General features: G+C 43.9%; 1 protein-coding gene across 3 annotated transcripts in view; it reads right to left on the minus strand.

Annotated features, from left to right (window-relative positions):
* ATP9A (ATPase phospholipid transporting 9A (putative)) overlaps positions 1 to 22,441 on the minus strand; it is a 148,638-nt gene that overhangs the window by 60,382 nt on the left and 65,815 nt on the right. For all 3 annotated transcript variants that reach the window (XM_064276221.1, XM_064276222.1, XM_064276223.1), the window contains exons 9-13: positions 21,264 to 21,339; positions 10,639 to 10,715; positions 9,116 to 9,276; positions 7,132 to 7,274; positions 5,775 to 5,887 (exon numbers count right to left, since the gene is read on the minus strand). In XM_064276221.1, the coding sequence (XP_064132291.1) occupies positions 5,775 to 5,887; positions 7,132 to 7,274; positions 9,116 to 9,276; positions 10,639 to 10,715; positions 21,264 to 21,339 (570 nt within the window). The remainder of the gene's footprint in view (positions 1 to 5,774; positions 5,888 to 7,131; positions 7,275 to 9,115; positions 9,277 to 10,638; positions 10,716 to 21,263; positions 21,340 to 22,441) is intronic.

Raw genomic sequence — 22,441 nt, forward strand, 5'->3', positions numbered from 1 at the left:
GAACCTCAAATTCCTAAAACAAACAAATGAAAAAACAGACCCACTGGACTGGTTGAGACTGGAGGACTCCCGGAGACTACTGCCCTGAGTGAGATACTCTTCAAACTTTGAACCAAAAATAACCCCTGAGGTCACTTTGTAGCTAAATAACAGATTGACTTACAAAGTAATGAATATCATCCATAATTACTTGCTCCCTTAAAAAAACACCTATATGAGACCAAACGGTCAACAATTACTTTAAAACAAAGATGAGGATGTAAGGAGGCAGGGAAACTAGATTAATGGAAACAGAACAACCAGAACAGAAATAATGTGAATGTTCGTGTGTTGTGAAGAATGTAGCCAATGTCACTGAACAATCTGTGTAGAAGCTGTTGAGTGGGAACCTACCCTGCTCTGTAAACCTTCACTGAAAACACAATAAAATGTTATTAAAAAAATAATAATAATAATGGAAGTCTGGGCACTAGAGATTTCAAATCTGTCCCAAGTGATCTGGCCCAGGGGTTCTAAAGACTGTTCTTTAAGAAACACTATTATTAAGATGGTAGACATATTCCAAAACTGGATTGTGGTAAGAGGTGCACAAAAGAGCCCTGGTGGTACAGTGGTTAAGTGCTCAGTTGCTAACCTAAAAGTCAGTGGTTCGAATCCACCAGCCGTTCCACAGGAGAAAGGTGTGGCAGTCTGCTTCCGTAAAGATTTACAGCTTTGGAAACTCCATAGGGCAGTTCTGCTCTTTCCTACAGGGTGACTATGAGTTGGAATCAAGTCAATGGCAATGGGTTTGGGTTTTTGATTGGATAGGTGCACAACTCTGCAAATTCACTAAAAATCATTAAATAGTAAGCTTTCCAGTGGGTGAATTTTATGGTATGTAAATCGCTAGAAAAAAGATATATGTTTGGTAAAGCTGAATTCAGCAAAATCATGGGAGAGCCTCAATGAGATGGACTGACAGAATACTACAACAACAGACTCACACATACCAACAGTCATGAAGATGGTACAGGACTGGGCAACATTTCATTTGTTAATCATAAGGTCATGAAGAATTGGAGCTGACTCGATGGCAACTAATAACAACAAATTATGCCTCAATAAAGGTATTTAAGGAAAAAAAACCCACTGGAGTGCCTTCAAGTGTCTCATCGCACAAGCGCTCCTGTGTTGACTGCAAGGATTTTTAGGCATCAGGAGGGGAAGAGACACACAGCCTCATTGAGGTGGGTTCTGCTATGAACTCTGAGCTCACCCCAGCCTTGCTACGACCTAACCTGATAACACCTGTCTATTTTGGATCCAGGATCAGAATGGACAAAGAAATTTATGAGCTTCCGCTAGGTCAAGTTCACGGTAAAAAAAAATGCAGTTTTCTAACTTTTTTTTTCCTTAATAATATTTTATTGTGTTTTTGGTGAAGGTTTACACAGCAGTTTAGGTTTCCATTCAACAACTTCTACACAAGTTGTCCAGTGACACTGGTTACATTTTTCACAATGTGTGAACATTCTCAATATTTTCATTCTGGTTGGTCTGTTTAGTTTTCCAACTTTTAATACTTTATAAAGGGTGTTATCTCTGTGCTAAACCAAAAATGTACCATAAAGGCTGAAACACAAACATCCTGAGGAGGGATGGCTTCTGTAAATACCACAGGCTCTTAAAAATACCGCCAAAATGGGCAAAAGTAGGTCCCCTGCCAGTGTACACACCCCCAACCTATAAAGCTGTCTTATATAATTTTCATTGTGTTGGGTTCCTGAATAAGGGTTTGTGAGTGATACAAATATTTAGCCAGGTGTTGACAGGCAAGACAATCCAAACAAGGAGCCCCTCGGAAGGCACCTGGAGGACATTTGGAATTGATGGTTCAGAGGGAAAGAGTCCATCCCAAGACACAGAAACGAGGCTGCTCACCCTGCCCTGAAAGCTGGTGGGAGCAGGAAAGCGGGAACACGGGAAGTGGGGAGGGGACGCAGATCAAGGCTAGACCATGCTCAGACCCCAGGGTGGGAGTGGGCAGTACAGAGACACTTCTGCAGTCCTGTGTGAAACATAGATGGGAGGAGAGCAAGATGAGAAGCAGGGGCACCCCACAGGAGGTGATGGCGACAGGCAGGCAAGGGAGAGTGCAGCTACTGCCAGGTGAGCAAGAAGGGATGGAGACAAAAGGCCCATGGGAGATTTTACAGGAAAGAACACCACAGAATGGCCCATTACCGAATGCAGGAGGGGAGGAAACCAGGAAGGTTTTCCAAATCCCTGGATATAGCAATGGGTGCACAGGGCTGGCCTTTTCTAAAACAAGAACCTTTGAAGAAGAAGTTTGGGGAATGAGGGGAGAGTATCCCGATGCTGGGTGTACTTACCAACTTGGTTAGGATCCAAAGGCCAGGTTGTTAGGCAAAAGCTGGCATCATGTGAAAATGGAGGATGATCGCATCAGATCACAAAACAGAGGGTGTCTTCATCATTACATAACTGCCAAACTACATCATTACAAAACTGCCAAACTACATCATTACGTAACTGCCAGACTACATCATTACGTAACTGCCAGACTACATCATTACGTAACTGCCAGACTACATCATTACGTAACTGCCAGACTACACCATTATGTAACTGCCAAACTACATCATTACGTAACTGCCAAATTACATCACTGCCTAACTGCCAAGCCATTGAGAATCATGTCCCAGCCAATTTGACACACACCCTTAACCATCGCAGACAACAGCATCACTCTTGCCTCACACCTTGATGTTCGTTACTGCCAGACGTAAGTCATTAATGTGCAAAATAGTTGGATAGTAGATTTTTTACTATTGTCCTAAATAAAAAATGCCAGATAATGAGACAGTAAGCGAGGAGTAAGTGCCTTGTTTTCATGATCCACCTGCAGTGATATAAGCAGTGACTGAAGCTCCAGAGCAGGTTGGGCCAGAGACAGACATGGGCATCATTGTAATCGAGAGGGCAATGGAAGCAAGGCAAAGGCAGGGACCACTAGAGACTCACATACAGGTGAAGAGGGCACAACCCAGAGCTCTGAGGATGCTGACACCAGTCACCACACAGAGAACAGGGTGGAAGGGAAGGGAAACGGAAGCTGCATGGCTTCTCCTTCCTGTCCTCATGAGGTTTTTAACAGTCCTAAAGTACACCTTTAGAAAAGGTCCACGGACCCACTGGGAGACAGGCCACAATGCCTACACATGGAGCCTAGAAGTAGTACAACTAGTGCTTCATTGCCAGTTGTAGATGATGACATTGGATGTAAGTATCAGACTAACCACCCTCCAGTTAAAATCAACCTCCACTTCCACACTCTATCCCCTGTTCTGAAATTGTCAGGAGATACCCCGAAATCCAGGTGTGCCTGCTAGAAAACATTCCAGAAATACAAATGTCATCTAGAATTGTATCACAAAGTATTCAGACAGGCTGCCTTTAACCCTGAAACAGATATTCCCTTCACATTTTTAACTGACCTCCTGACTTCAGAATCATTGCCTATTTTAATGAGTTTAAGGAAAATAAACCAAAAAAACCAAATCTAGTCCCACTGAGTCGATTCTGACTCACGGTGACCCCTCTGTTACAGAGCAGAACTGTCCGATGGGGTTTTCTTGGCTGTAATCTTTATGGAAGCAGACTACCTAGCCTTTCTTCCACAGCTCTGCTCAATGGATTCAAACTGCCAACCTTTCAGTTAGTAGCCCATGGCCATTATGTCGATTCCAACTCATAGTAAAGGACAGAGTAGAGCTGTCCCATAGGGTTTCCAAGGCTGTAATCTTTACAGAAGCAGACTGTCACATCTTTCTCTCATGGAGCATCTGGTGGCTTAGAACTATCGACCCTTTGGTTAGCAGCCAAGCACTTAACCACTGCACTGTCAGCACTCCCTGCAAACCATTTGTACCACCCAGGGAGCTTTTAAGCAAAATCTGGTCTCCTTATTCTCTTATTGGAGTTCCTTGGTAGTGCAAAACTATTAACACACTCAGTTGCTAACCAAAAGGTTGGAAATTCAAGTCCAGCCAGAGGCCCCTCAGAAGAAAGGCCTGGCAATCTTCTTCTCAAAAATCAGCCACTAAAAACCCAACGGGAAAAAAAAAAAAAAACCCAACGGAGCACTGTTCGACTTTGACATACATTGTATTGCCGTTGAGTCGGAACCAACTCAGCGACCACTGGTTTTTATTCTCTTACTGTCCCCAAACATGACTGGTACAGTGGTTAAGTGCTCAGCTGCTAATCAAAAGGTCCACAGTTCAAAGCCACCAGCCGCTCCTTGGAAACCCTGTGGCGCAGTTCTACTCTGTCCTTTAGGGTCAATATGAGTCAGAATCAACTTGACGACAATGGATTTGTTTTGTTTTGTTTTGTTTTGCTCCAAACACGTGCTATAACATGTAGCTGGTCTAATATAGTCCATTTTAGCCTTGGATGTGTCTCTGAATCACTATGGGGTTTGTGTTTGTGTCTTGTCTTACTTTTAAAACACAGACACCCAGGCCCTGACCTAGTCTTAATGAGTCAGAGTCTTAAGGGTGTCAGGCTCAAGTAAATGCCTCTTTTGCTTCGTTTTTAAACTCTACTGATCATTCTGAGCCAAGACGGGGGCCGACTAGTCTAACTTTTTAGGAATATTAGGACATTTACCAGGATTATCATTCTTGGCAAAATGATCGATTTTTAAAAACTTTACGGGAAAAAAAAAGTACATGCAAATAAATTGTAAGTCATCTCTGATCAATTTCTTCTATGTGATTGATGAGTCGAATAGATGAGACTCAAGCTAGTCAGCAACATCATGACTGTTCTATAACTAGGCAACTAATGATTACGGCTTTGGCACAGACCCTGAGGAAAGGAAAAAAATAAATATGCTTTTAAAGAGTCCAGACTTACTGGATCCACTGAGGTTGGGGGAACCCCCAAATCTATCACTCTGAGAAAATCTTTAAACCGTGAACTGAAATGATCCCCTGAAGTCATCTTCAATCTAAACAATCGTTTAGCTAAACTAGTAAAGAATGTTCTCCATGAGAACTGCCCTCTTTCAAAGGATTATCTATACGAGATCAAACTGTCAAAAGTAACTAACGCGCAGGTGAAAAGTTTAGGCGGTTGTGAATCTAGTCTGCACGTGGTGGTGAACAAGATGGGCAGAGACGACGAGCATGGTGACACAATGTGAAGAATGTAACCAATGTTATTCAACTGTACTTGCAGAAACTGATCAATGGGTCTATGTTCTGCTGTGTATATTTTCACCAAAATTAAAAGTTATCATGAGTAAATAAATAAACATATTCATAAACTCACAGGATAAATAACCAATAGGTTCTCAAAGCTCTTCTAACACCAGTTACTGAGCAAATAATTTTCCATTAGGTTTTCCCCAAAATCCACAGTGTACTTCCTTAGAGTGGACTAACCCTGGGAACAAAGAAGATGGAAAAAACCCTCAACTTCAATTTTTTTACCAAATGTAAAGGATTAGCAGTGGCCCAAGCTGGTGGGGTGGGAAGAAATAGGGAGGGACAGCTAATGGGTACAGGGCTTCTTTTGGGGGTGATAACAATGTTCTAAAGTTGATTGTGGTCATGGTTGCACAACTCTGTAATATACTAAAAACCACTGAACTTATACACTTTAAACAAATGGATTGTATAATACGTCAATTCTCTCTCAATAAAATTGTGAACAAAACGTAAAGATACTGCTTAGTGTACTGAAGCTTGAGAAGGCCTTACCTGGGTGTAAATACTGAATATGTGGCTCTGTACTTCGTCCATTGAGTCAAGTCCGTAGGCCACTGTCCCCAGATGGAGCCGTTTGAAAACCATCTCATTCTGGGTAAGGGTTCCTGCAACAGAAGACAAACAAGGCACTGGGCCTACGTCCCTGGGGCTTTGGTTAGTCTTACAGTAACAACGACTATTATTTTTTGAGAGATCACCATATATCACACGCTGCTTTAAGTACTGCCCTTCTGGGAGAGATATCTGCAGTCATCTGGCCAGAATCCCATTCCCTTTCTTTGAGAATGGTACTCTAAGTTTCCATGGGGAAATGACCACCACCGTTCTCTGGGCTGGTCGATAAGAACTGTCAACCAGGGTGCCTGACTCATTCCATTGGCCAAGAGGGGGGCATGTGACATACACTAGACCAATCAGATTCTGTCTTGCAGAAATCTGAATTTTGAGCAGAAAGATAATGTGGACAGAGGTGATTACAGTCAACTCATTCCAATGATGGACTGCTACGAAGACCATTCTGGGAAGTCTGCTGCTGATGTACTCAGAGGTTTCCTGGTTCCTCTCCTTTCTGATGCCTAGTTTCTCTCTGATTTTGAGAGTCACCCAGGATCTTCTGAACAGACGTCCTTTCACCCTACAGCCCCTAAACAGTAGAGATGAAGCTTAAATCAAGGTCTCTCCACCCCTCAATACTTGTTCTTAGTGACTATGATAACTTCATAACTTGGCAGATGTTAAATTGTGGTGCAATATTGTGGGGTGTGCTTATGAGACTGGGACTTGAGACTAGACTTCCTGAGTCCAAAGCTTTGTTCTGCCACTGTGTGACTATGACGAGTCACTTAGCCTCTCTGTGCCTCAATTCCTCATTTGCAAAATGGAACAACAATACCACCTAACGCACAAGGATAAGATGGGAGCTGAGTATAGAGCAGTGCTTTGTCCGTAACTAGTACTATATAAGTTTGCTGCTGTCACCATAATCATCACCATCATCAAATAATCAAACAGTGAAGAAAATAAAACAGCAGCAGCACCCATCTCTACTATCCCCAAAAGAGAAATCAAGAGTTTGGGTCAAAGCACTCGCACGCCTCCTTTCGCCTTGAACCCCATCTGTTGTTAGTTGCCGCGAAGTGGATTCCGACTCACGGTGACCTCGTGTGCAGAGAGCAGAACTGTGTTCTGTAACAATTCACCTTTCGGAAGCAGATTGCCAGACCTGTCTCCTGAGATGCCTCTAGGTGGATTCGAACCGCCAACCTTTTGGCTAGTAGTCGACCACTCAACCATTTGCACGACCCAGGAACAGCCTTGAACCCTGTCTAGACCCCAGGACACAGCTCACCTGTCTTGTCTGTGAGTAAGTAAGAAATCCGCCCCAGCTGCTCGGGAATCGTGCTGGAACGAACCACAGTCCCAGGGATTTTGGAATCCCTTCGAATCACCCAGCTGTACACGATCTTGCCCATATCCAGGTTCACACGCAAGCTATTCGGAAATCAGAGCAAAGAGGTTAATAGAGTATACATGTGTGGCTCCTTGTGTTTATTTTTGTAAACAACATGGATGCTAAATAAACATCATCTGTGCCCTGCCATCTGGAGTCGCTCCCCATAGAAGCGCACTGTGGGCGTGAATCCACAGCTTCAACAAGAGTTAATACCTCTGTTGAATAACCCACCAGACAAATCATTATTGCATGGAGCTACCCTGTTACGGACCGAAGTCACTAAAGAGACCAAAGAGGTAGTTGTTTTTATCTTACTTTTGTTTGACTTTTCTTTATTTTTAACTACTGGTTCCCTAAGCCAAAAAAACTGCAATAAATATTAATTTTTAAATATCATTTTACTGCCAAAAAATAGAGATCTTCAGAAGCATTCACAATCCTCTAATCAACTGCTTGTCATTTTACTGCCTGGTCCTGGTCCATATGAATATTCATGAATTTTCAGTACTATTGTAGCTAGAACTTTATAATCAACATTTCCACTTAACCTCGCACCACACTTCTTTTTTCCTAGCAATAAAGTAGACTTGCTTATTCTCTGAAGTCAACATCCACAGCATGCTGGGTGCAATCTCTCTGTGCTAGTCACGCTATGGTACAATAAGCCCCAATCTCTGTCCTCAGAAGACAAGAAATTCTAGCTGCAGTGATACAAATATACAAGAGAGCAAGGCAAAACTTAAGACAACATATTGTGTAAGACAAAGATTATAAGGACTGAAAGTTTCAGGAAAAAAAGATCTGGTTTGTTTTAATAAATATTTACTGATCATTTATTCTGGGGAAAGAGTAAAACAAATATCCAATAATATGGAACTAAATAAACTGTTGAGCCTTGAATATCTACAAGGGCGGTTCTTAAAAATGATGAGGCACATATATATCTGACATGAAAAGGTATTCACATTGTTCTGCTAAAAAAAATAAAAGGCAAATTTTAGGTAGGGCAGACTCCTTTTGTTCTACAAGAGAAACCACCTAGAAAAATAGATCCCAACCTATTGCTGTCGAATTGGTTCTGACTCATCACCTCAAATCTGTTCTTGTTGTTTCTGTAAGTAATCAGTTCCTGTTTATGTTTACAAGGTAAGCTACTATTATTTATAGGCGGCAAACATCAACAACAAAAACCGATTACTTACTGTTGTTTACTTTTATCTTCTATAAATAACAATGGCTTTCAATTGCAAAAAGAAAAATATATCCCAAAATATTAACAATGTTTATCACTTGGTAGTAAGATTAGAGGTGACTTTTAGTTTCTTCTTTTGCTAATGTAGGGCTTTGATTTTTTTTCTACTATGACTATATCTATTCTTACGTAATTTTTAAGAACAATTTATTAGCTTCCCAATGAGGTAGGAAAACCACTGGCATGTACCACCAATCTTCCATTGAATACCTACGGCAGACATTACTAATCAATCATGATATTACTTCTCAGTGAGCCCAGATTCAGACTCCAAATCCATCTCAACACAGCACTCCCAAGGGCTGCTACCAATCTCTCAGAGCTGGCACGAGATGAACTCTATAGGGCATCGCTGGCATAGACTGGGCAAGGCAAGGAAAGATCTTTTGAGCAGAGAGTTATTTGACAAAGGGTGGCTCGTGGCAGTGGAACGTGCCTGTCTAATCCTACCAGAGAGCATGGTGCACTCCTGACCCTGATTATTCTTGGTCATCACTTTGCAGGGAGACCAGCTCCTTCTAACAGCCATAACAACGACCTTTGAATGAGCGAACAGAAGAAAACGTTCAAGAGACCCACACCCCTAAAAAGTCATGGCACCCAAACACAAGCACATCTCCTGCTTACCTGATGGGAATGATGTTGGAAAACAACAGAAGGAAGCGGATGATCTGTAGGTACCAACGGCCGGCAAAGTGCTGCAGGGCAACCATGACCAGTGACACCACCACCAAAGCGCCAAAGAGGATCTTGGTGAGGCAGTTCACCTCCAGGTCAAACAGGCCAATCTGTGGGCCACGTACGAAGGGGTGCTTGGGTTACTTGGTGCGACCCACAGCCCACCTGAAGAAGTGGACCTTAACCCATGAATCCCTCAACCCCAGGGGAGACAGATCCTCACATCTTCGGATTGGGAACACTGGGCTCCATGGACCACAATTCATAACAGACCCCCCAAGGGACCTCGAAGAACTTGGATTTGGAATTTTTTTATGAGAAGATTCAGACTTGGAAACATATAAGCAGGTTACTGCCGCATCCAGTGCTGTTCTGCATTGCATAACCCCTACAACCCTATGCCGTGACCCTATAAAGTGATTCAGGACCCACACTCTTAGCACCATCGTTGTCAGGTACCATTGAGTCAGTTTTTGACTCACAGCAACCCTGTGTGACAGAATAAAACTGTCCTATAGGATTTTCGAGGCTGCAATCTTTATGGGAGCAGAGTGCCATATCTTTCTCCCACAGAGTGGCTGGTGGGTTTGAACCGCCAACCTTTTGGTTCGCAGCCGAGCACTTTTCCTGCTTAGTACTGTCCAACACACTAATTCAGTTCTGCCTGAGAGTTTGGGGCACACACCACTGGTGGAACCTGATTTTTAGGTGCTCTGTTAATAACATTATTACTTTAATAATCATATATTTATTTTAACATGGAGTCAGGAAAAATGTAACTAGCATATCACACTCATAACTTCAAGACTTGTGACCCAGGAAGAGGCTCGAACATTAAATAAATGATACTGTAGTTGTAATGATGGTTGTAATGGACAGGCAAAAACAACTGAATTTGGGCAATAAGGCATCAGTGGGTGCTATTGGCAAAGGATATCATTTGCAACATTCTGATTCCTCAAACTGGAAGGGGAGTGGGCCTGGGAAGGAGGGTCCTGGTGTGGAACAAGCAATGACAGGACCACAGGTCTGACATCTCAGTAAGTGCTACGGCCTGTTGCTCAGCTTGGGTGCAGACCCCAGGCCTGCCCCTTCTTGCCCTGTAGCCCAGGCAGAGCATCAGGTTCTCGAGCCATTTTCTTGTCTATACAATGAGGACCACAGAAGCACCTTTGTTCCTAGGCTGCTGTGAGGATTAAATGAGATGCAGGTAAAAGATGCAGACAACACCTGGCCCCCAGGGATGCTCAGAAGTGGTTTTTAACTTAAAAGCTTTAAAAATGTTCTGAATTCATATATGCATTATATGCATCCATATACATATTTATGAAAAGATACCTGTATAGAAGAAATAACACTGTTAGGTGTCATCGTTTTTAAATCTAGTGCCTCACCTTACTGACACCAATCAGCCAAGTCCATCTAGTGGACGCTTCCAACAAGGAAATGCAGTCTTTGAAACTCTTACATACCTTACTTCGGGGATTTGAGGTATTCATGACACTCCGGAGTTCTCTGCCAGTATAAAGAACAACACCCACAACAGTACCTAAAATGAGAAAAACAAAACTCGGAGATGTCTGAATACAGATGGATGGTCTTACAAACAGAACAGCCTGACCTGCCTAAGAGAATGTTCTATAAATCCAACAGCCACACCATGAGGATATCAGAAATTCTACACTGGAGTCAACCAATGATCTATGGCTATGCTGACCAGTATGGTAGCCACTAGCCACACATGGATATTTAAATTTAAATTCACTTAAAATGAAATAAAATATCATTGCTCATTCTCATTAGCCACATTTCATGCGTTCAGTAGCCACTTGGGGCTAGTGGCTGTCATATGGGAGAGTAAAGCTCAGAGCATTTCCATCCCCATAAAAAGTTCTATAGGATAGCACTCATCGATGGGGTCCCAAGCCAGTTGCCATTGAGTGGGTTCCAATTCGTGATAAGCCCAAGTGTTTCAGAGTAGAATTACACTCCATGGGGTTTTCAATGGTTGTGATGTTTCAGAAGGAGATGGCCAGGCTTTTCTTCTAAAGCACCCCTGGTTAGTAGTTTTGGTTAGTAGTTGAATACTTAATTCAGCACCACCCAGGTACTCTCTATGGGGTCCAATGGCCTCTAAAAGCAGATTGGGGCAGAGGTCTTTAGTCCGCTATGCCACTGGCCTTAGAGACTTTCAGAGGTACCCAGAACATTCCCATACTCATAAACCATTATGGGAACTTATGAAAGCACCCTTCTTTTTAGAGCATATTCTTCCCATCGAGTCCAATTCCTTTCAGACTCTGTGTCTGCCCATTCAGGGGATGTCTGTCCAGATAACAATATTCCTTTCCCAAGAACTTCCCTCTACCCACTCAGGGTACAATATTGAAAAACATCAATCCCTCTAAAAGTAAACAATTAATAGAAGGAACACAAATGATAAGATACAACTATTAGTCTTCATTCATCTGGAACAAAGGAGAAAGAAGGAAATCCAAGAATCAGTCAAGGAACTGGACTACAGGACTGTCTACATGAACCTCTGCCTCTTCCGCCTTGAGACCAGAAGAACTAGATGGTGCCCGGCTACCACTACTGAACTTTCTGATTAGGAACACAAGAGATGAAACCTGATATAAAGGGAGAAAAATGCGAAACAGAATTTCAAATTCTTAAAGAATCCAAACTTACTGGACCTATTAGGGCTGAAGTGAAGGGTTCCTGAGACTGAGACTCTGAGTTGTGCCTCAAATCTTGAATTGAAACTATCCTCTGAAGTCACCTTTAAACTAAGTAACAGTTTAGCCCAAAGAGTAAAGACTGTCACTCTTGAATACTGTCTCTTAAACATATACATATATATACATACATATATATATATATATAAAACCAAAGGGTTAACAGCAATTCTAAAGCATAGAGGAGAAGGTTGCGGGGCAGGGAGATTGAGTAAATGGAAGAGAAACAACTAGAACAGAAATAACGAGAATGCTGACACATTGTGAAGAATGTAACCAATGTCACTGGCCAATATGTCTAGAAACTCTAGAATGGGAGTGGGCTTTGTTGTGTATATTTTCACCAAAAATAAATCTAAAAAAATTAAAAATATCCCGTTAACATTAGAAAAGATGTTCAATTTAGCAAATAAAGAAATGCAAAACAAGACATTTTTATCCCTGTCAGATAGGCAAAAATGCAAAAGGTTGATGAGACCCAATGTTGGCTAAGAGGTGGAGAAATGGATCTTGTCATAAACACTGCTGGCCGGAGTATACACTGGCCCCAACCTTTTTTTGGTGGGAAAATGGGCAATACCTATCAAAAGCCTACCTATGCATCCTCTTTTCCAGTGTGTGCCAAGAAAACACTCACACCACAGTGGGGAAAACAAGGAAACCAAGAAACACGGTCATCACAGACAGTGGTGAGCCAGTGGTAGACCAGAGGGAGGGAGGCGACCAGTTTGCACTGGGAGGTCAGAGGTGCCATCTCAGATGATGACATACGAGCTGGAACTTGAAACACAAGAAGCGGCCAGCCCTGCCAAGCTCTCAGGAAAGATTCCAGGATACAATTTGGTCTCTGCTGGAAAAAGAAAACACCTTCCCTTCTTCTCTCTCCCCTCAGTCTTGGGAGTACCATTATCGGGGGGATACACAGCTATTCAAAAACCACTAAAGATCCAGAGCTTAAAACACGGCTGCAATAAAAGAGCCCAACCCCGATCAGAGCAATGTCACTGTGTCTTCGCACAGACAGCCTTGGGGAAGGCGCTGAAGTCCGCCCAGGTTTACCATACATTCTCTGCACAATGCCGAGGAAGGTTCTCAGCAGATGGCAGGCCGGGGAGGCTCAGCGCCTCTCAGCAGATGGCAGGCTCCTGTGAACGCAGGCAGCCAGTCCCTGCAGGCCCTTTCGTCACAGCAGATGGTTGGACAGTGGAGCTGGAGCCTGGGCTGAGAGCAGGGCTGCCCCGACTACCCATTCACACCTGCTCCAACATGGCTGAGTCTTGGACCGGATGTCCAGGGCTAGAGAGCATTCCTAACAGCTGAGGGCACCCCAAAGTGGAGTGTTCCCCCACAGCCCTAGCAAACCTTGATGCTGACAAACACTACTGAAAATACCCTTTCCTACTCAATAACTCTCTGGACTCAAGGCCAAAACCATCTCGGCAAGATGCCCAGCATCTGAACCATGGCCTCGCCCTAAATGTCATGACCACCCAGAGAGAAAGCACTGATTGGCAGCTCATGGATATGAGTTGGTCTGGTGTACCCAGGGCTTTAAAGGTGTCAAATTAATTGTCAACTGTTAAATTCAGGAGTATCATGTAAAACATTGAGATTTCTAGCTTCTCCTAAAAAATTGGAAGATCTGGTAACACTGGGCCCACATCTCCTGAGTATAATCAGCTGGTGTGAAGCAATGGCTACCCCTGTACCCAGGCACAGGAGCTGGAGCTCAGCTCTCACTCAGCCCCAGCCCAATCCACTCCTTCAAGCCCCCGGCCCCATACGCAACTCCTGCCTACACCATAAGACCCGACTCCCGCTTCCTATCTGTCACCCCTTTGGTCCCTTCTTGCTCTCAACCCTCTCTCTGCTCTCACTCTGCAGCCTGCAGACCATAGAAGCCTCTCAACTCTCCCACCAGCCCTGACTGGTTTCTCCTGCTGCTCCAGTGATCCAGGCTGTTTCAGTCGAGCACTCTATGAAGCTCTTTCTAACTCCACAGCGCCTGGTCCTGGGGTCAGTGACACTCTGTGACCCCTTATTCTCAGTCTGCAACAAGATTCATGCTGACCCCTGAGAATGGCCATTTGGAAGCTTTTAGAGCAATCTGACATTGCTGCAACATTCAAGTGTGTGATGAGCAGGCTTGACCCACTGAACAAGTTGGGTGTTATCAAACTCACGTGGAAAGGTACACACAGAGCTGTCTGTCACGCTCAGGCAGAGCACAAGTCAATCTGCTACAGACTGGGGAAAAACAACTGATCCTCACCACTGAGAGTTAGGGGCTACAACACCTGGGCTCTGTAACATCCAGGCCACCGACTATGCCAAGCCCCCGGGGCTCCCCAATCCCTTCCCATAGTCCATCCATCACGCCACTGACTCCTTGGCTATGTTACCATGGCAACTGCACCCTCTACAAATTGATGCCAGCGAACTCAGCGGACCCTCAGCACTGCTTGGCAAGATTTTTTTTTTTTTTTTTGACGTCCAACTGAGTGCTTCTAACAATGGAATAACTACAAGGCAGCAGTGAGGTTCTGAAGGGAACACAGGAGAGAAATCTCACGTAATTACGATTACTCTAGAGGGCTGTTTCTTTAGTTGGGCGTCAGAAGGAAATGGCTTGTGTTTAATCAGAGTGTGTTGAGATGTCCGCTCGTAAGAAGCAAGGGGAACTGCGAGCAACAAAGGAAACAGTCAATACACTGCTCCTCACACCCGCTGGGGAACATCATCATCATCATCATCGGACCGCTGCAACCACTGCTGTCTCCTCTCACGCCACTGAGCACAGACAGATGAATTCAGACAAACTAAAAATGCGTCTGCTCAACTCCACAGAGCGTTCCTCAACCCCCACCTTCAATATCCCAATTTGCTGTCCCCTCCCTCCCTCCCTCCCAGGAGACATCTCGCCCAGGCTATGAGAACCTGGGCAAGTCCTTTAACCTGAGACTCAGCTCCTTATTCCATTAAATGCCCTATTTAATGATGCGAGAATAAAACAAGAGAAGGACAGCAAAAACACCTTGTTCAAATAAAAAGCACCTGAAAAATAAGACTTACTGTTGTTGTTAATCTCTGAGATTAAGGCTGACAAGCCCTTTCAACGTCCCTCCCTCCACCTCAGAATTCTATGTGTCTTCACCTAAATTGTTTTCCCTTTTTCTGGTCTCAAAGGAAGTACATAGAACTCTCTCATTTCTTAGTATCTCTTTCACAACCTACATTTAACTTGTACTAAACTATGAAGTCCATGAGAGTGAAAACTAGGATTTTCTGGAGCATCATTGTGGCAGCAGGGCCTACCGTACAGCTTGGCATATAATATCAGAAACCAAACCAGCTGCCGCTGACTTCATTCTGACTCCTGGCAACTCCACGTGTCTCAGAGTAGAACTGTGTTCCGCAGGGTTTTCAGTGACTGATTTTTTCAGAAATAGATCGCCAGGCCTTTCTTCTAAGGCACCTCTGAGTGAACTCGAACTGCCAACGTTTGGGTCAGCAGCAAGCACGCTAACCATTTGCGTGACCCAGAAGCTCCCTGGCACATAATAGGTGCTCAATAAAGGCTTGCCGCATGGAAGGAAGGAAAGAGGGAAGTCAGCAGAATGGAAACCAAACAGACACGTGAGGATTTATATATAACTGAAATGCTAACATTTTCGAAACAAATGCCTAAGCAAACGAATCTAGGCTATTAGAAATCAAAGCAGTGGCTACCCTTGGATAAAGGTGGGGGCTGAGGCAAGCTTCTGGGGGGGCTGGTAACACCCTCTTTCTTCATCTAGGTGTTGATCACATGGCGTCTTCACTATGTTAATTTTTTTTGCGGGGGGAATCCATCTATCACTACGCTTAGAATTTATTACTTTTCTGCATATGTGCTACCTTCTATAAAAAGTTTTAAAAAAAATGTGTCTGAACTGTTTGCAAGAAATCAAGCATTTACTCTTCACATTGTTGTTGTTGTCGGCTGCTGCTGGGTCGGCTCCTGACTCACGGTGGCCTCACGCACAATGGAACCAGACTGCTCAGTCCTGTGCGATCCCCACGACTGGCTGTGCGTCAGATCATTGCGATCCATGGGATTTTCACTGGCTGGTTTTCAGAAGCCGATCGCAGGCCTTTCTTCCCAGCCCATCTTAGCCTGGAGGCTGTGCAGAAACCTGTGCAGCATCACAGCAACACTCAGGCCTCCAGTGACAGGCAGGGAGTGGCTGCACATGAAGCGCACTGGCCAGGAACTGAACTTGGGTCTCCCACACGGAGGGAGAGAATTCTACCACTGAAGCACCACTGTTCTCACGGCTCTCATTACTGCTTAGTAAGGAGACAGGCACCTCGCAACTATGAGCGTTATTTCAGCCCTGTCTGTGCCGGATACAACCCAAGGCAGTAACTTCAACCTCCATCTTGACTGACCTTCCTGCACCCCTCTCTACTCCACATGAAGGGGCAGGTGTCTGACGCAGGCTATTCTCTGCTCCTCAGTGTGGGGCTTTTTTCCCTGTACATGTTCATATCTCTTCAAGCTGTCTCTACCCACAAGCCACAAAAACAGACAGGGCTCCAACGTTAGGGGCCTGAGGTGGGACTGAAATCAGACCTCTTTGCTAGTTATCTGCACTAACTCCACTCCTGAAACCAAGAGAAACTCCAGGTGGATCAAATATTTTTACATAAAACCATATAAACACTCCAAGAAGGCACTGGTGTATATTTTTTTAATTCTTGAGCACAGAAGATTTTTCTAAGCATGTAACAAAAGCCAGAAGCCATAAAGAAAAAAAAAAGATCAATGGGTCTTAACATGAATTAGGTCCCCCCAAAAATGTGTGTATCAACTTGGTTAAGCCTTGATTCCCAGTATTGGGTGATTGTCCTCCATTTTGTGATTGTAATTTTATGTTAAAGAGGATTAGCGTGGGGTCCTAACACCACCCTTACTCAGGTCACCTCCCTGATCCAATGTAAAGGGAGTTTCCCTGGGCATGGCCTGCACCACCTTTTACCTCTTAAGGGAAAAAAGGAAAGGGAAGCAAGCAGAGAGTTGGCGACCTCATACCACCAAGAAAGAAGCACTGAGACCAGAGCATGTCCTTCGGACCCAGGGTCCCTGTGCCTGAGAAGCTTCTCGACCAGGGGAAGATTGAGGCCAAGGACCTTCCTCCACAGCCAACAGAGAGAAAAACCTTCCCCTGGAGCCAACGCCCTGAATTTGGATGCCTAGCCTACCAGACAGTGAAAAAACAAATTTCTCTTGTTAAAGCCATCCACTTGTGGTGTTTCTGTTAGAGCTGCACTAGATGACTAAGACAGGTGGGCAAAAATTTAAGTCAGAATCAGCGGGTACAGGCTAGGGTGCTGGGGCCTCTCGATGAAATCATCATAAGTGTGAATTAGAAGACGGCCCTGTGCCAGGTAAATTAAAATGTAAAAAGTACACACCCTTTGACCTAGTAACCCTGTTTCTATGGAAATACTGACTACATAAACTTTTGGAAAGTCCATATGGTAAAGGAGTTACTGCAGTGCGAAGGGTTAATGTGCTAGGCTGTTAACTGAAAGGATGGAGGTGAGTCCACCAAGAGGTACCTCAGAAGAAAGGCCTGGACAGACTGACTGGACCGGCAGACACTATGTTATGGATTGAACTGCATCCCCCAAAAATGTGTGTCAACTTGGCTAGGCCATGATTCCCAGTGTTGTGTCACTGTCTACCATTTTGTCATTTGATGTGATTTTCCTATGTGTTTTAAATCCTACCTCTATGATGTTAATGAGGTGGGATTAGAGGCAGTTATGTTAATGAGACAGGACTCAATCTACAAGATTAGGTTGTGTCTTAAATCAATCTCTTTTGAGATATGAAAGAAGTGAGCAGAGAGACATGGGGACCTCATACCACCAAGGAAGTAGTAGAGGGAGCAGAGTGTGTGCTTGAGACCCTGCACTTAGAAGCTCTTAGACCAGGGGAAGACTGATGACAAGGACCTTCCCCCAGAGCTGACAGAGAGAAAGGCTTCCCCTGAATTTAGACATCTGGCCTACTAGACTGTGAGAGAATAAATTTCTGCTTGTTAAAGCCATCCACTTGTGTTATTTCTGTTATAGCAGCACTAGATAACTAAGGCAGACTAGATGAACCCCCAAGACTCTCGCCCTGAGGTACTCTTTAAACTTGGAACTCAAACCACTCCCAGAGGTCACCTTTCAGCCAAATGACAGATTGGCCCATAAAATAAATAGTATCACCTGTGAATACCTTCAAAGTAATAGTCTAGATGAAACCAAGTGGTTAACATTTACCCTAGACCAAAGAGGAGAAGGCTAGGCGGGACAGGGAAGCTAGATTAATGGAAACAGAATAACCAAAATGGAAATAACAAGAATGATAATATATTGTAAAAATGTAACCAACGCCACTGAACAATAGGTACTGAAACTGTTAAATAAGAACCTAATTTCCTGTGTAAACTTTCACCAAAAACACAATACTAAAAAAGAAGAAGAAGAAAGGCCTGGAGATCTACTACCAAAAAATCAGCCACTGAAAACCCTATGGATGGAATCAAATTGACAACAGCAACTCCAAAGATTAGATAGGAGGAGCCCTGGTGGCAAAGTAGTTAAGAACTCAGCTGCTAATTTGACAGTTCAAATCCACCAGCCACTCCTTGGAAACTCTATGGGGCAGCTCTGCTCTGTCCTATAGGGTTGTTATGAGTCGGAATTGGCTTGACAGCAACGGGTTTGGTTTTGGTTTGGTTAGGGGGCAGCGAGTTTATGTTAATGTAGGAGGAACACCTCGGAAAAGAATGGTGAGAATGACTGCACAATTTGAAGAATGTCGTCAATGTCACTGAAGTGTACACTTGGAAATTGTTGAACTGGTGTACATTCTCAAAAACAACAAAAAAATAAATAAATTTTAAAAGAAAACTCTATGGGCACGCTTCTACACTGACATACACAGGGCCACTATGAGTTAGAACCAACTTGATGGCAACTGGTTTATCAAAGATTTTTTAAAAATTAATTACTTGTTAGCAGATTATTGGCAAGTGGAGAAAAACTGGTGAGGAAGAGTGACTAGGTTGAGAGAGATATGGGTGACAAGCAGCAGGAGAGGCAGAAAGGAAAGGGCCACTACGGGCTGGGGTACGGCCGTGGCCATGGCCGTGGAGGAATCTTCAGGACCAGTTTCCTACCTCTTCAGTCGTTAAGAGAACTGAGAAACACTGCAGACATGATGCAGGTACAGGAGGGCCAAACCAAACCAAACCTGTTGCCATCTGGTCAGTTCCTACTCATTGCAATCCTACAAGGCAGAGGTGAACTGCCCCATAAGGTTCCCAAGGCTGTAATCTTTAGGGAAGCAGCCTGTCGTATCTTTCTCCTATGACCCTTTCGTTCACAGCTGAGCACTTAGCCACTGTGCCACCAGAGCTGCTTAATGGAGGGCAGTGGGCAAGAAATATGGCACAAACCTAATCTCTGTCTGCTGAAATGAAGAGGTGAGTCTGTGAAGGGTGAGAGGTGGTGAATGGATGTCATTTGTGCTGGTTTATTCCCTCCCCTTGTCACGCGATATTCTAGTATCTGCTGCACTAAAGAGCTGCAAAGAAACATCAAGGAGGGAGGAGATATCATGTTTGAAGAAAAAAAAATTGATTCTTCCAAGAGTAAAGATACAAATAGTGGAATGATGATAATAATAATACTGTATAATATGCTAATAATTTTATTATATATATTGTTGTTGTTAGCTGCCATCGAGTCGGCCCCTAACTTATGGTGACCTCAGGCACAATGGGATCGGACTGTCGTGGCCCACAGGGTTTTCACTGGCTGATTTTCAGAAGCAGGTCACCAGTCCTTTCTTCCTAGTCCATCTTAGTCTGGAAGCTCTGCTGAAAACTATTCAGCATCATAGCAACATACAAGCCACCACTGTGGCTACGCGAGAGGAGCGTTAACCAGGAATCAAACCTGGTCTCCCACACGGAAGGCGAGAATCCTATTACAATGAGTCATATGGGGCACTGAACCACTACTGCTCCCATATAATATACTGTAATATTATATATATCACAACAAAGATAATAGTTGCTCAACGAGTGCTGCTTATGGAGCAAATCACCTCAGTTTATGTCCCAGCTTTGTCTTTTACCGTCTGTGTGATCTTGGGCAAGTTACTTAACCTCTCTGAGCTCTGGTTCCCTCATCTTCAGAAGGGGGATAACAGAGTAACGGCCCTTGTGGTACTGTTAGGAGGGTTAAGCGAGGTGTGTAGCACACTTAAGGGGCTCAGCACAGGGCCTGACAGGTAGCAGATATCAACACTGCTGCTGCAGACCACGTTCGGCTGCTGGAATCCCGTCTGCTCAGGGGCTGTGGCTCCGCCTCACACCAGTGTTCAGAATCAAAAAAGCCTTACGCCAATGTTCACTGCAGCACTCTTCACAACAAGCAAAATGTCCATCAACAGATGAACACAGATAAACAAAAGGGGGTCTATACACAATGGAATACTACTCAGCCATAGAGAGAAGTAAGTCCTGAGACATGCCACAACCTGAATGCAACTTGAAAACATCATGCTAAGTCAGACACAAAAGGACAAACGTTGTATGACCTCACTTACATCAAATAAGCAGAAATATAGAAATCAAAGGTTATTAGTGGTTACCAGGGTGGGAGAGAGGGGGAATGGGGGTTTTTTGCTAAGGGAACACTGAGGTTATGTTAATAGTGGTGGAATGATTTGGAAAAGGATAGTGAGAATGGGTGCAAAACATGAAGAATGTAATCAACGTTACTAAACTGTAAATGAGAAATGTTTTGTTACGTATATTTTCACCCCGATAAAATTGAAGAAGAAAAAAAAAAGCTAAAAAATCAAAAGCCTTCAGTGTCCAGTTCATCTTGGTGTTCTAAACACCGAGGCTCACATTCAGGCCACTGCCCTTTCCCATTCACCAGACCCCCCTCTTCCAGCAGTACCTGCTCAGTGGCCTTCATGGACACAATTTCTGGCCAGAACATCCAGGCTGACCCGATTTCTGGTACAGATTAGAATGTCCATCTGGAGTGGCAATTAAGGGCTATTCCCCAAGTGGACGCTACAGCCACGTCCAAAGGCCACAGCAGCTTCTCTTCCAGACATCTCTAAGAGTCCGAGGGGCAATTAGCTGTCAGTTTGACTCCCAGGAGATGCCGGGACAAATGGAAAACACCATTTGACCAGCAACTAATTTTCCCAACTGACAGATGATTATACTAATTACGAGAGGGTTTTCTTTCCTTCTCAAAATTGTTAACACACCCCTCAAGAAGGGCGCCCTTACCTGACGCGATGACGGTGCCCGCCCAGAGCGTGTTCTCGATGCTCAAGCTCTCGCTGATAGAAGGGTCGCTGTCTTCCTAAAAAGGCCAAACAGACAAGTGTTTACCTGCCAAGGTTGTGAGAGAAGCCATGGGCTGTTTTTAGCATGTTCTTTTCGAGGCAGAAAGAGAAGGGATTCCCCTGACGAAGGAGTCCCTGGGTGGTGCGAATGGTTATGTGCTGGGCTACTAACCAAAAGGTTGAAGGTTGGAGCCCACCCAGAGGTGCCTTGGAAGAAAGGCCTGCCGATCTGCTTCCAAAGGCCACAGCCACGAAATCCCCACGAGGACCGTTCTACTCTGAAACGTATGGGTTCGCCATAATGTTTGTTGGTTTTTTTTTTTTTTTTTTTGGTTTTCGCCTGATTAAACTAGGGAGTCCTGTTTGGAAACCTACAGCTTTACCAGGAGAGAAAGAACGAGGCTCATGTGCTATTTTCCTTGGAGTTTTCATCTCCCACAGAAATACTTGTAAAAGCTAGTTCGGGATTTAAGGAGCGCAGCCCTTGAACACTGAAGAAACGCTTTATGGGGCATGAACTAAAGTGCAGAAGCAAAGAAATTGTGGAGGGCCCTTTGCTGGCCAGGCTTACGGCTTATAGAAAAAGAACCACCACAAAATGTCAACAATTACTCTAAAGTCCCCAAGGGTAAGGGGACAGGGAAACCAGATTACTGGAAGTGAAACATCCAGAAGGGAATTAACAAGAATATTAAAACACTGTGAAAAATGTAACCAACGTCTCTGAACAATACGTGTAAAAAAAAAAAAAACTGTTAAATGGGAACCTAACTTGCTGTGTAAACTTTCACCGAAAACGCAATCAAATATTATTTAAAAAAAAAAAAAGAAAGAAACACCAACAATTTCATTTGGGCTCTATAAACTAATTGTGCCATAGTCCTAAAAAGATTTAAATTCAACTTTAATTTCCATTCTGAAAATCCTGAGGGGGGTTAAAAATTCCAGTAATGGTAACACGCTCTACAACACAGATGACCCCTGAAAACACTGTGCTGAGTGAAACAAGTCAGTCACTAAAGGACATATATTGTTACTCACATGAAACAGGCGAATAGAGAGAGACCAAAGTTCACTAGTGGTTACCAGGGCTGGGAGGGAAGGGAAAAAGGAGAGTCA

The sequence above is a fragment of the Loxodonta africana genome, chromosome 24 (genome assembly GCF_030014295.1).
Source record: "Loxodonta africana isolate mLoxAfr1 chromosome 24, mLoxAfr1.hap2, whole genome shotgun sequence".
Classification (NCBI taxonomy): Eukaryota; Metazoa; Chordata; class Mammalia; order Proboscidea; family Elephantidae; genus Loxodonta; species Loxodonta africana.